Source organism: Phoenix dactylifera, chromosome 2 (genome assembly GCF_009389715.1).
Source record: "Phoenix dactylifera cultivar Barhee BC4 chromosome 2, palm_55x_up_171113_PBpolish2nd_filt_p, whole genome shotgun sequence".
NCBI classification, from domain to species: domain Eukaryota; kingdom Viridiplantae; phylum Streptophyta; class Magnoliopsida; order Arecales; family Arecaceae; genus Phoenix; species Phoenix dactylifera.
In genome coordinates this window covers 29,217,717-29,230,971 of record NC_052393.1, presented here as the reverse complement: position 1 = coordinate 29,230,971, position 13,255 = coordinate 29,217,717, and the positions used below count along the sequence as shown (strand labels likewise).

Genomic DNA, 13,255 nt, shown 5'->3' with positions numbered 1-13,255 from the left:
CAGAGCCCGAACTCTCGATTCTCTGTCTTTTGGCTCGTCCAGTCTTGGAGTCGACTCGAACTTCCTCGGAGTCGACTCGGCTCTCAGTTTCCGAAACTTGGTCTTCTGCCTTTTTGATGTGAAGCTGTCTTGGAGTCGACTCGAGCTGTCTGGGAGTCGACTCGAATCTCAGAGGCAGTAACTTGGTCTTCTGTATGTTGATGGTCGCGGAGTCTTGGAGTCGACTCGCATATTGCGGGAGTCGACTCGAATCTCAGAGTCCGAAAATTGCTCTCTGACTTTTTCTTGTGTTCCTCTGAGAGTCGACTCTCACCTTCTTTGGAGTCGACTTGCCATCCATCGGAGTCGACTCGCGTTTCACTAGAGTCGACTCGAATCTCAGACCCGAAAACTGCTCTCTGACTTTTTCTTTGTGTTCCTCTTGGAGTCGACTCTTACTATCCTGGAGTCGACTCGGTGAACATCGGAGTCGACTCGCACACTTCGGAAGTCGACTCGTTGACAGGTTCTGAGTTGAAGCTTTCAGTTCGTCTGTCTGTTCTCAGTCGGAGTCGACTCGTACTGATCCGGAGTCGACTCGAGCTCGTGCCAGTGAACTTGATACGCTTGGAGTCGACTCGAGTCTCAGACTTTGGTTCAAGCTGACTTCTTAACTTATCCAAAAATTATGAACCAAGTCTTGAGACACTTAGACAAGATTTTCACTGAAACACTTAATTGAATTCATTAGTAAACAAGAAATATACTCAATTGCTTTGATCTCATCAAAATCAAATAGGGTTTTAATCAATCACTCCACAAAGACGATGCTAGGTAGCGTCATGAAAAGCAAATTGTAAGATAATGCTTCTGAGCATCGTCGGAGGCCAAAAAAAAGCGTCAGTAGAATCCTACTCACTAAACATCCTACTTAACACTAATTTTTCTCTTACAACTTTGGGCCAGACGACACTTAAAAGCATCGTCGGACGCCAACCTAGGCCTAGATGACGGGTGAAGCCTATGGTGTCTGACCACACTTATAAGCATCGTCGGACACCATCCTACTTGCCCCCCTTATAAAATGCCACGACCCTAGAATCCTGGAAACCCTAGGTGGAAGCTCCCCAACCCCCCTCTTCCTTCTTCTCTCTGTCTTGGTGAGAAAATCCCTAGATATAGCCGTCTACGGGCTCTGGATTTGTCTAGGTAAAAATTTCACCAGATTTGTCTTGCACTCGGGATCCCCTTCCCGTGTTCGGTGTCTTCATTTTTCCGACCTAGGTTTTTGATTCTCGAGTCATCTTTCTCTATTTGTTTGATCGATTCGAGTATTAGAGGTTTTGGAGTTATATGTTCTGGTTTTAGAGTTATATATCATGCATGTCTGAATTCTTTTCAAGAAGCTCTGCGATTTTTTCGGCCAACGCCCTCCCAACCGATCCCCGAGAAATTCCAAGATCTCTGTTCTCTTTGGTTCCACATTCGAGGGATAGGCACTCGTGGTTCAGAAAACGATCCAAGAATCTTATGAGATGGCGAAGCCCGAAGATATTTGAGACTATGAACTTCTCGCATGCACTAATGTCAAGCTAGAAAATATTTGAGGCTATGAACTTCTCGCATGCACTAATGTCGGCCCAAAGCATTTTTCAGAAAATTTAGATGAATCCCCTTTAATTTCCCATGTTAAAACATAGGAGATTTTCTCCATCTATATCTCTCACTTTTATATGTATGGCATGTTAAAGCACCTCCTTTAGTTTCAATTCAATCATGTATTATAATTAAGTATGCCACCTTATTAATTGGACCCTCTTAGCCTAAATCCAATATATGTATATAAAAGATCAAATAAAATAAAAGTGAAGCATCTATCAATGTCAACATAATGGCAAAATATATTCAAAATATATAGCTACCAAATTCGATGGGCGATAAAACCAATTTAAAATAGCAACTGCATTTGTACTACATTTTCGGAGAACACTTCAGATTTTAAGTGTGGAGTAGTCCACTTAACCGAGAAGGCTCAACTATATGGTCCCCTCGTCAAAACTAATGCACTTTTAACAAGATATGCAATTGCATAGATATCTATATATTCTAGAGTACGTAGAATTGGATTTTGGATGAGTGCTTAGCATCTAGTATAGACTTCCTATCAGACCCCCTCCATCCGTTTCTAGTTAATTACGATTAAAAATGAGAAAACAAGCATACCTGACAGTCCTTAGAGCTTGATACAATCAGTAGGAGCAAAGTGAAGTTTCTTCTCCACCAGGTCATAGCCAACATGAAAGTTCTGCTGCACCTTGTTGCCCAAGATCATCATTTGATGGTCGACCGTTCACGCTCACCATGTTCAGCTTGCTCAATTTCACCGTCGCTCCTGTGAATTGGAATGTGATATCCGGGAAGTCTGCCTCTAGATGTCCTCTGATATCGTAGTATAGATCGAAGAACCCATCCACATCTTTCACTCGGCGGTAGGGCACCATCCCCAGCAACCTAGTTGTCAGCTGCTTCAGTGTCTTCGACCGGAGGAACGTCAAAGTGGTGCCGGAATCTACTATCACATTTCCCGTAAACAGGAATAGCTTGTCATCACTAACACCGAGAGCCTCAAGAACGACAGTGTAGAAATTATTGCCCCATACTGGTTGGGCACGAGAGGCGTGGATACTGCATGCGGATTGGACACCGCAGCGTTGGATCCAAGAGTTAGCAGGCTCGTTGAGGAGGATCCCTCGGAGTACGGAACCAAGCAGCCGAGCAGCTTCGTGAGGGTGAGAAGATCGGCATCCCATCAAGAGGGATGAAAGCATTTAGTAGATTTTCTAGGATCGATTGTGCGGAAAGGTCAATTATATCTACTTAACTATCTAAGTAGAATGATATGTTTCCTCCGTATAAGGTTGAGCTACTACGACTTGTACAAGTAGAGAATTGTCAATGATATTGTATGTTAATTTGCTAGCTATTATAATTATGTAATTTGATTTAATATTTATAATATTATTTACTTTGGTATAAAGTAAGTTTGTGCTCCCTCCAAAGTGCCATGACTGGGTGCTGAAGTCCCTTAACCACAATGAAAACAATTAGAGAAAAAGTTGAAGATGGATTACAAGAAAGAGGGTGTGACAGAAGAGGAGGTTGCTCGTAATTGTCCTTCTAATGTATACCCTCATCAGTGGAGGGAGCTTGTTCACTACTGATTTTTCGAGAGAGAACAGGTTGTGCATGAGTCCAATATCTTAAATTTTATTTATTATTAATGTAGATTGCAAATATACAGATCGAATATATTATATTGTTTACTTTTTTTAATAGACATATTTCGATATTGGTAGAGCTGCACAAGCATCTCAGGCGGTTTCTCGCATATTTGACTCCAAAAGTTATACGAGGCGTAGAGATGAATTCATATGTTCTTTAAAACTGTCATATTTCAAACTCTTTGCTAGATTTATTTATTTTATATTGAAATATCTATGCTTCTTAATGAAACTATATATTATATATCATATACCATGCACCATATTCGGAGAAATTCAGATATGAAAATAGATACGGACAAATATTATCTGGTCTACTTTCACACCTATAGAATAGCATTTGGAAAAAGGTCCTAAATTCGAGATACTTATGGGACCTACAACCTGTTTCAGCACTAAAACGATCTTGAAGTTTAAATTATTTACTGCACCAGCTAATGCATATAATTGGACACAACCAGTTGCCGGCGGACAAATCCAAGCCATTTCTATTGAATCGGACAGTCGGGAATATATGAAGCATTAAAAGAACTAACATACCCTTTGGAGCACTGTAGCAAAACCCATCCTCTTTTTGATATAGATTGAGCTCAAGTCTCCTGTTTAATTATATGCAGTGCATTGGATATATGATTTCTCTGCAACAATAAGTGGTGGATGGTTTCCCCTAATGTTTCTTGGCCTTCAGAAACAAGTTCGGTTAAGCATATATGTAGTATTATCCATGTGATGGTAGCATTTAATTATAAAATTCGGTTAGGTAGCTGATTTTGTTAGTCAATTTTTGCAAGCATAAGGATGCAATATCTTTGCTTCATATAATAACATCTTTTTTGCTCAATGGATATCCATTTGCTTCGAATATAGAAAATTGAGGTGATTAGATTTGCATGGATGCAAACCTTAAATTCCGTACATGATATAGAAATTAAATAATATAGAACGGATACCAGAAAATTATCCCATTTGTTCTAGCATGATAAAATCATGAAGTTTATAATGGCAACTCCAACTAACCAATGGCATTAAATTATGTCATTTCTTTTAAAAGATTAATGTATGCAGTTCCCCCATGGCTCAATCACAATTCATGCCTTTTGATTAGAAGCACAACCAGGGAAAAATAGCCTTAGAGCTTGATATGATCAATGAGAGGAAAAAAATAACTCTTTTCTACTACATCATATCCAATATGAAAATTTTGTACAGTATGTTTCCTAAGATCATCATTTGGTGGCTGACCATGACCATGATTGCAAGGCACAAAATACGCTCAATGAACTGAATGTGATATTTGGGAACTCAACATATAAATTGATATTGAAGCATAGATCAAAGAACTCATCTGTGCCTTTCACTTGTGGAAAGGCCACCTTGGCCAACAACCAAGCTATCAATTATTCCATCCCTTCGACTGACATTCCTCCTAAGAGCCTGTTTGGATATTCTTATAGAATTGGGCTGAAAATTCCATAGAAATCAAACATGTTGGCTCATCTAACTTAGCTTTTCTAATAACCTATTCAAATTCAATCCATACCCTAACCTTTAGACTAAATGAAGGAATAAAGATCTATGAAGATTTTTTTTATTCCCACAAGATTTGGCTAAGTATAGCTTGGTTGATACAGAGCTATGCTTAAATGAACGGCCAAATCTACGAATCTTACAAGATTCACATCCCAATCATATAGAAATAACCAATCAAACCCTAAGAACTCATTTAGTTCACGAAAAAAAGAAGGGAAGGTATGGTCAAACAAAAAACAAAAAAATACTTCTTGTTTGGTTAGATTTCAAAGGAGAGGTAGAAAAGTAGCATTCCTATGAAAATAAGATTCTCATATTTTATGGAAAAGAAAAACTCATGAAGGGCATAAAAAAGCTACTTTCTCACTAGTTGAAAATTGGAATCTTTTTTTTTCAGAAGTACCCTTCAGCCATCAAAACCCATGGGTAAGATCTCTCCATTTATTCAGAATATAATAAGTATTTCATACAACATTTCTAGAAAAGTAGATGCTCAACCAAACATAAGCCACTCTACAATGTGTCACTTTCTCATGATCAACCAAACATGCCAAAACCATTTTCTCAGACATCATATTCCTAATAATCATCTTCGCAGAAAAAATATTCCAATAAGAAAAAATTCTTTCGGCGAATCAAAGAAGTCCTAAATGGGAGTGCCTCATCATCACCCACAAGGAAAGCCTCAAAAGCTATGCAGTGAAAGTATCAGCATATCCACCCTACCCAAAAGGTGTGATACTGCATACGAATCAGAAACTACAGGATTGGCAATGAGGGTTCTTCGGCTTGTTGATGAGCTCCCCGAATAGAAATCAAATTCAACAATAACCACTAGGATGTCTAATAGATAGTCAAAATACGTACAAAAAACAAAAAGGGACAATACCAGCTCCATGAAGAGTGCACTGTTCGAATAACCATTCATAAAGTCATAGCAAATTATTAAATTACTATATTACAAAATTTTATATCAGTTGTTCACAATATTCATGCTGAAGGCAAGCAGTTACATTGGTAAATAACTGCCACAGAAGCAAACCCACTCGACATAGGGTCTCCAACATCTTTGGCTCCATGCAGCTTTCCACGAAGCAACTATAAGGCCAGAATGGAATAGCATGTTCCCAATGTCAACCTGAAGTACTGGACCAAAATCTGGCAAAAATAATGACCAACAAACAATAATCCATGTAATGTTGCAGTAATACGCCATGGGCAGTACCTGTATCATGTTCCAAATACTAATTCCTTTAAGGCAGTCATTGGCGAATTGTAACCGTAGGCCACCGTATCCCTCCAGAGAGCCACTCCTGATTGAAAATGGTAGACTCAAATCAAATAATACACAGCACAACCAATAATAGAAAAGAATTACAAGATGTTTTAGCCATAATCAGTTGTCCTGCGATCAAAGCACTTCCAAGTTCTAACAAGAGTAATACATATCACAGCAGCACAGACCCAGTTTTGTTAATTATCGATCGCATTTGTCAGTGATGTTTCAGGGTGGAAAGCCAACAAGAAGGGGTGTCGCAGCATTCTAATCAAGGGATACTACAAGTTGACATACTCCTCTCGATCGTTCAAATTTTGAAGTGAAGGTTAAGCAGCCTTCAAAGAAAAGCTATACCAAAGCAACATTTCACCAAATCTCTGTTTTCATGAATCAGCAAGACTTAAAACAACATAACTAATGGTCATGCGCGATACACTAAATTGAGTTTGGGGATAATGAACTAAAAATGTGTTAATAGATACCATGAAAGCATAATGAGGTTAGGAGTAGAGAAAGAAACCTAGCCATGTAAACAAGCCAAGCGTTGCTGAGAAGAAAAATTCCCTGCTGATACTATTGAAACTGGAATGATGGATCAAAAATATAGAGTTAGTAATCAATCAGTCGCATTCTTTCAAAGCTATTAAACAAAGACAACCTACCAGTACATGCAGGCCAAGTTTCCCCAACCAAGAAGAAAGGTTGCCCAAGCTGAACCAGTAAACCTGCAATCCAAATTATTACTAAATCACAAAACTTCAAAATAAATTGTTTATGAAATTTAAACCGAAGAAGAAATTAAAACATATATATATTCTCTCTATTTCTCTTATTCAACATATGTCAGAACAGCCTTACTAAATATTCTATATTCCGTCCCTCAAAATCTACTTTGTTGAAAAGCTTATAAAATCTGCTTTTGTGTTTATCCAAGACCACCAAAGGATACAACCCTTTGTCTAATACATAGCAATTTGTTCAGAAAACATAACGTACCCCCTTTATAATATTTTCTTTTCCTTTCCATTGAAACCCTGTCCAAGACCAGGGGAATTTTGTCCTGCCTGCATGAGCTTAAACTACAAAATAATATGTTAGGCCATCTTACCTGCCAATTGGCCTTCTAGGTTTCGAGGCAGGACCTCTCTATCTAAAAGTTGTCATGGCCAGGGATTCAGGACCAACTCTTTGAGGGTTTCTGTCAAGTTTCCAGTCAGTCATGAAATTCTGTTTGATTCTTAAGCAGCCCTCTTGAGTTGGATTTTGCTCCATAGCACTCATTTAATGGGAATGGGCTTGCACAATGATAGTGGTAATGACAAGGATGATATATTTTCCCTATCAAGAAATAACTTTTTCCCTAAGTGCATTGATTACTTTTCAAATTAAGGCTAACACTCTACCCTTCTCCAAAAATCTGAGTCTCTTTTCATAATTAGTGATACAATCATGAAACAAGTAATAGGTTTCTGACTAACCTAGAAAATTGTAAAGCCTGTTGAGGTGATTGAATATGTGGAGGGCAGCCAGAGAAAGATATCAGAGGCAAAGTCACTGTGACAGCATAAGACTTTTAATAACAAATATAAGATAGACTCTGACATACCAAGAAAGTTAATATTATCTTTCAAGTATCATGGCAACTACATTGGACTGAAAAATCCTACTACGAGGAATAACCTGAACTTGCTAGAAGAGTTCATAAAAAAACTGCAATCAGAGTGAAATATCAAACAAAGTATAAGCTCTGAAACAAATTTGTAATCAAATAGAAGAATTATGTAATTGTTTGCATATTGTCAGCAATATATAACCAAAGTAAGTTGGTTAACAAGCCTGTTCTCATGGTCTAAAAGAACACCATTATCAAAAAACTAAAGGATGCATAGATCTGAATTATTAAAAGGAACATATGAATCACAAGCACACAAGTATCTCAATTAAACAAATGCTTATTTTGGGTCTTTGACATCTATATGTCAAAAAAATCACTTGTATATACTTCGTAAAACACCGAACTAAGTCTAATAACTGGAGCTACAATAGGAAGCAAAGAGTCAAGAAGATGGAATACCACATCAGATCACGAATAAATAAAGCTCGTGGAATCATAAGACCATTTCCAATCATTGCAAGCAACATTGTGAAAGCTGATAAACCTTTAATGTTATCTGGGTGGAGATAATTTGTCCACTGCATAAACAGCTTCAAGGTTAATGTTCCAAGTAACAGGTGGTAGAATATTAAAGAAATCAAACTAAAGCATCTCTGTACCATTTGTGCTACCGGCATCCACATGAAAAGCAGAGTTGCAGTCCATCCAGATATTAAACCAACAAATTTTATCCCTCCATCAGAAAGTTTCCCAGTCCGTGCCTGCATGTGTTAGTAACACAATCAAAAGGGGCACATGAACTTTAAAACTTAAAAACTAATTTTAGAAACTTCTTGATGGAACAATAAAAGAATCACAGTACATAAAGTAGTATTATATTCAAGCAAGGATTCAAGTTCCGGCGGGACGTCCTGCAAGACGTTCTGTGGGACACCGCGACGGGGCACCATCCCATGTATCGGGACAGGACCGTCCCGCCATCATCCCAGCATTCTGATCAGCACATCTTGTGACATCCCCTGTCCCAAGTATCAGGACGAGGCAAGATGGCGGCGCATCCCATTCCATAGAAAAACCGGGACAGCCCCATCCCACAGGATTTAAAACCTTGGATTCAAACAATATATTTTCATTAACAATTCTTATATTGAATAATTAGAATACCTATTTTGAAGCATAATCAAATACCGAAGATAGGAATAAACAGTAAAGAATGAGAAAAAGTCAGTGCTTCATATAATAGCTTTCTTTTCTTTCTAAGCCATAACATCAAACATTCAACCACAGAACAGTTTCTGGATGGTTGATATGGGGTCCTGCAAGCTAAAACTGATAATCAACATTTATCCATACCAATCCCTGCCATGAATGAGTTGTATCACCATTAAAAATTAAAAAGACCCAAAAGTATCAGATACACTGACCACTGTCTAGCCAAAAATTTCATCACACTCATGTTGCAAAAAAAAAGTTACATGTAAGTAATGTATCAGTTCATAGAAGCATTAGAATATTAGCAAATCCAAAAAATCACACAATTGTAAAGGAGGTAAATCAAAATAAAATTAAAGGATATAGAACATTAGCTTTAAACAAAATTGTTGCCGTGTCATATGGATGTTAAGCATTAAAGAAACAGCTCTTCATAAATTTAGGTAACCAGAAGGATAAAATTTTGAGTAGGGATATTGCATTGTTCATGGGTTAACTTTCTTTGGAAGCACCGAGCAGCATATAAGCTGATACAAAATAAATTTCAAACAATGAACTTATTTAAAAAAAGGTGGTCTACTGCATTGATCACAGGCTTTATTGATGACCCTCAGGTTCTCTTCTTTTTTACTTTTTCCCTTGTTGTTTGAAGCTCTAAGCATCCCTAATAATAAAAGTAATGACCAAGAGAAGGCAGAATATCAAAAACACATAAAGCCAAGCCCATGAAGGATACATGCAATCTCAAATTATTAACTTTCTCCCGACCTGGCACACAAGACAAGGGACAACTATCTAAAACTTCTGACTGCTTGACTGAGGAAAGGACTATTCTAATCAATTAGTGAATTATCATTTGCAATGGTGTGAGAAGAAATGTCAAACTTCCACAGACTCAACAACATAGAAAATAGATCATACTGAACCTTTTCCCAACATATTTAAATAAAAGGCACAACAGACTAGATAAAAGAGCAAATTAATTAAAAGAAGAACGAAATAGCTTTGTACTAATCATATCTAAACCAAGTTAGCCTAAAATACATCGTTGTGGCAAGCGAGAATCTGATCAAACCCATAATGAATAGGAAATGCAAAAGGGAGTTTATCTCTTGGGTGAAGAAATTATGCCTAGACCAAATGACTTTATAGTGATTACTGGCAGTTTACATACCTAATCAGGAATATTATGAATCTTCTCAAAAAACATTTAGGAAACTGATAGCCTACATAGATAAACTGATAGCCTCCCTAGATAAACTGATAGCCTCTCAAACTAGCAAAACTCGTAACTCTATAGGGCCCCGCATAAAACATATAAAACTCCATCAAAACCTCTTCAAAACACAATCCTAGTGCATTTAAAAAAAAATTAAACTGACCTAGGCTATGAAGCATGGACAAGGATATGAGTTACAAATACACCAACATAAAAATTTGAAAAAATGTGATAAAAATACAGCTAGGGCATATGACTCAGTATATAAGTATTTGCGACATATGTGTGTGAACAAATATCCATAAGGCATAGTGGGCTGTCAAAATATAACATAATTCAGCATTAGCTTCCACATTCATGCTTCCTAAAACCTAGGCCTAGATTAGGAGCTGTAGAGAATATTCCTCCACAAAATAAAATCACAGTCTCACCACACAAATGGTTTCAAGTTTGCATATGAAAGTCACTACAAAATAGATCATACTGAATCTTCTCCCAAAAGGTTTAAATAAAAGGCAAAACACACTAGATAAAGAGCAAATTAATTAGAAGAAGAACCAAATAGCTTGGAACTAATCAAATCTAATCAAGTTTAGCCTAAAATGCATCATTGTGGCAAGCAAGAATCTGATCAAACCCATGATGAGCAGGAGATGCAAAAGGGAGCTTTATCTCTCGGGTGAAGAAATTATGCCTAGACTAGATGAATTTATAGTGATTAGTGGCAGTTTATGGACCTAATCAGGTACATTATGGATCTTCTCAAAAAACATTTAGGAAACTGATAGCCTCCCTAGATAAATACACTTCTGGGACATCTTCAAGGACAATATAGATCTGTTCCACGAAATTCACAAGCGGATCAAAAGCTTTAATTTCTTATTCAATATGATGTTAACTCCAAAGAAAGGTTTTATCAAAATTACAAAGATTCAACCTTTCAACACATCAAACATTTTGCCGACATAATTCTGAGAAGTCCCAGGCAATAAACAATAGTTGGAATGACCTGGCATCACTTATACCATAAAAAAAACAAATACTGAAATGGTACCATCAGGAGCAAGAATACCAAAGAAGAAGACTGCCAAGGTTTAACGTGTAACTAAGAAATTTTGTTAGGGCATTAATAGTGTGATGGAACTTCCTCTTCGAAGATCAAGAACCTTTTGGGTTTTTCCTTGATGATGTTAAACTTAAAGGATTTTCTAGTTTTGCATCCGTAATAGTTTATGACATCCATACAAGAATCTTTCCCTACATAAAAAAACCTTCCAACCAGATATCTACAATAGATAAAAAGGATGTTTTGCTATCTGCTACACATAGTCGGGTTGACAACCATGGGTGCTGATAAGTTATCAGCTTACAACATCAATGACCTCTCACGATACAACTATCCTTAATAACCTACTAATGACATACTCTTCACCAAAGTTTGCTTATTATCAAGTTCCAGACCAAGTAATATATCAAGTTCCAAAGCAAGTAATAAGTGAAAAAGGGAACTCCTGGATTTACAACTTACCATGATAACAGCCACAACTGCTATAGTACCAGAAAACAACCCAGGGAAGATGCTGTTTGGGACATAGGGAAGAAACGTAGACCACATAACCTGCAAATCCACAATGCACGGGATCAAGGGAAGAAGAATTGAACTGCATTAACCCCATTCAGAACCACAGGCTTCGATGTTCACCTGAGGGAGAACGGCGACACCTCCAATGGTAATGAAGTCCTCCCAGATACGCCAGATCCCGTCATGAAGCCAGCCAAAGTAATTGAAGAAGTTGAGAACAAGACCAGAGGCAACGACAGCCGACGTCACCGCAAACTGAGGCAGGGGCATGGCCTCCGCCATCGCAAGCTGCGTGATCACCACGTAGGTCGACAGCACTCCCAATGTCTGAACGAGAACGGCCTCCGTCTCCTTCTTCTTCGCAAAGTAGGACAATAACGAGAGATTTCCCAACAACCCCGTCAGCATCCCCTGGCACAGTTCTCCAATTTTTCGAACTCTGTTCTCAAGAACTTAAGCAAGAAAAGAAGGATCTTTGAGGAGAGGAGGAAGGTAGAAGTCACTCACGAGCCAGGGGACGGCGAAGAGGGCGGCTTTGTTGCCGGCGAGGAGGTTTCGGGCGTTGAGGACAATCTGGGGAAGCTGAAGGAGGAGGAAGGGGACGTTGGCGGCGCCGGCGAACTTGGCGGTTAGCGAGTCCCATTGCCGGAATCCAGAGGAGCCCTAGAAGGAGAAGATTTCGACAAGATAAATAGACTTTTCGAAGGCGGAAGGGCGGGAGAAGACGGCATTGGGTCTTATACCTCAACGGAAGGGCGGTTCGGGGAGTCGGAGACGGCGGAGGGCGGCGAGCGGCGGAGGAGGTGGAGAGGGGCGGGGGGAAGGAAGGTTTTTACGGGTTTAGGGAGATCGTGGTGTGATTTCAGGAGCCGTAGAGAGCGGAGGGAGGACAAGAAGCAAGGCTGAGAGGGACGGAGGGAGGGCGGCGGTGGCTGGACGCCCGGTGGCCAGAGGCGCAGCGGCCGTGGCGCCACCGCCGCGAAGGCCATCTGGCGTCCCCAGAAAGAGAGAGAGAGAGAGAGAGAGAGAGAGAGAGAGAAAGGAGAGGTGCCAAGGAGTTTTTGGAGGGGGGATGGACGGATCTGGAGGTGGCACGTGGATAGAGGATCTAAGTGGTTGTGCTAAGGAGAGACACGTGAATGGGAGAGATTATGGGTTGGACCAGGTTCACCAGTCAGCTGGTGGACCAGTCCAACCTGGATGCAGCGTTGGCAAAAACAAATAAATAGAAAAAAAAAATACAATACAGTCACCTTCATGTTGCCCCTCTCTCTCTCTCTCTCTCTCTCTCTCTCTCTCTCTCTCTCACATTTTTTTTTTGAAGTACAATGGCGGTTCATACCAATCAGGTGTAAATATAACTAACAATACATATTGCTTCATAATTGAACTAGTTCACTAACTCAACAGCAGCGGATCTGATCTAACTACAAATTATACCATGAAGGAAGATGAATGAAGCCACTCAAACCCACTCAGACCAACAGTAATAATATGTGAATGATGTACATGCATGCAGGATATGCATAGTTTGAGGCAGTTTGGTTTAGTGTTATTT

General features: G+C 39.0%; 1 protein-coding gene across 8 annotated transcripts; it reads right to left on the bottom strand.

The window, feature by feature from the left end:
* Positions 1-5,630: 5,630 nt before the first annotated feature.
* LOC103720456 (maltose excess protein 1-like, chloroplastic) lies at positions 5,631-12,733 on the bottom strand. 8 transcript variants are annotated; one of them, XM_039123918.1, is made up of 10 exons: positions 12,441-12,733; positions 12,205-12,360; positions 11,818-12,108; positions 11,644-11,733; positions 8,344-8,445; positions 8,144-8,262; positions 6,732-6,794; positions 6,590-6,651; positions 6,016-6,103; positions 5,684-5,948 (listed from the first exon to the last, which is right to left on the bottom strand). In XM_039123918.1, the coding sequence occupies exons 1-9, from the start codon at positions 12,684-12,686 to the stop codon at positions 6,021-6,023; spliced, it is 1,212 nt and encodes a 403-aa protein (XP_038979846.1). In that variant the 5' UTR covers positions 12,687-12,733; the 3' UTR covers positions 5,684-5,948; positions 6,016-6,020. The 8 variants fall into 8 exon arrangements, 6 of the variants coding, with proteins under 6 accessions (XP_038979846.1, XP_038979847.1, XP_038979848.1 ...); XM_039123919.1 differs by having other exon boundaries at positions 5,684-5,936; XM_039123920.1 differs by having other exon boundaries at positions 5,684-5,928.
* Positions 12,734-13,255: the final 522 nt, after the last annotated feature.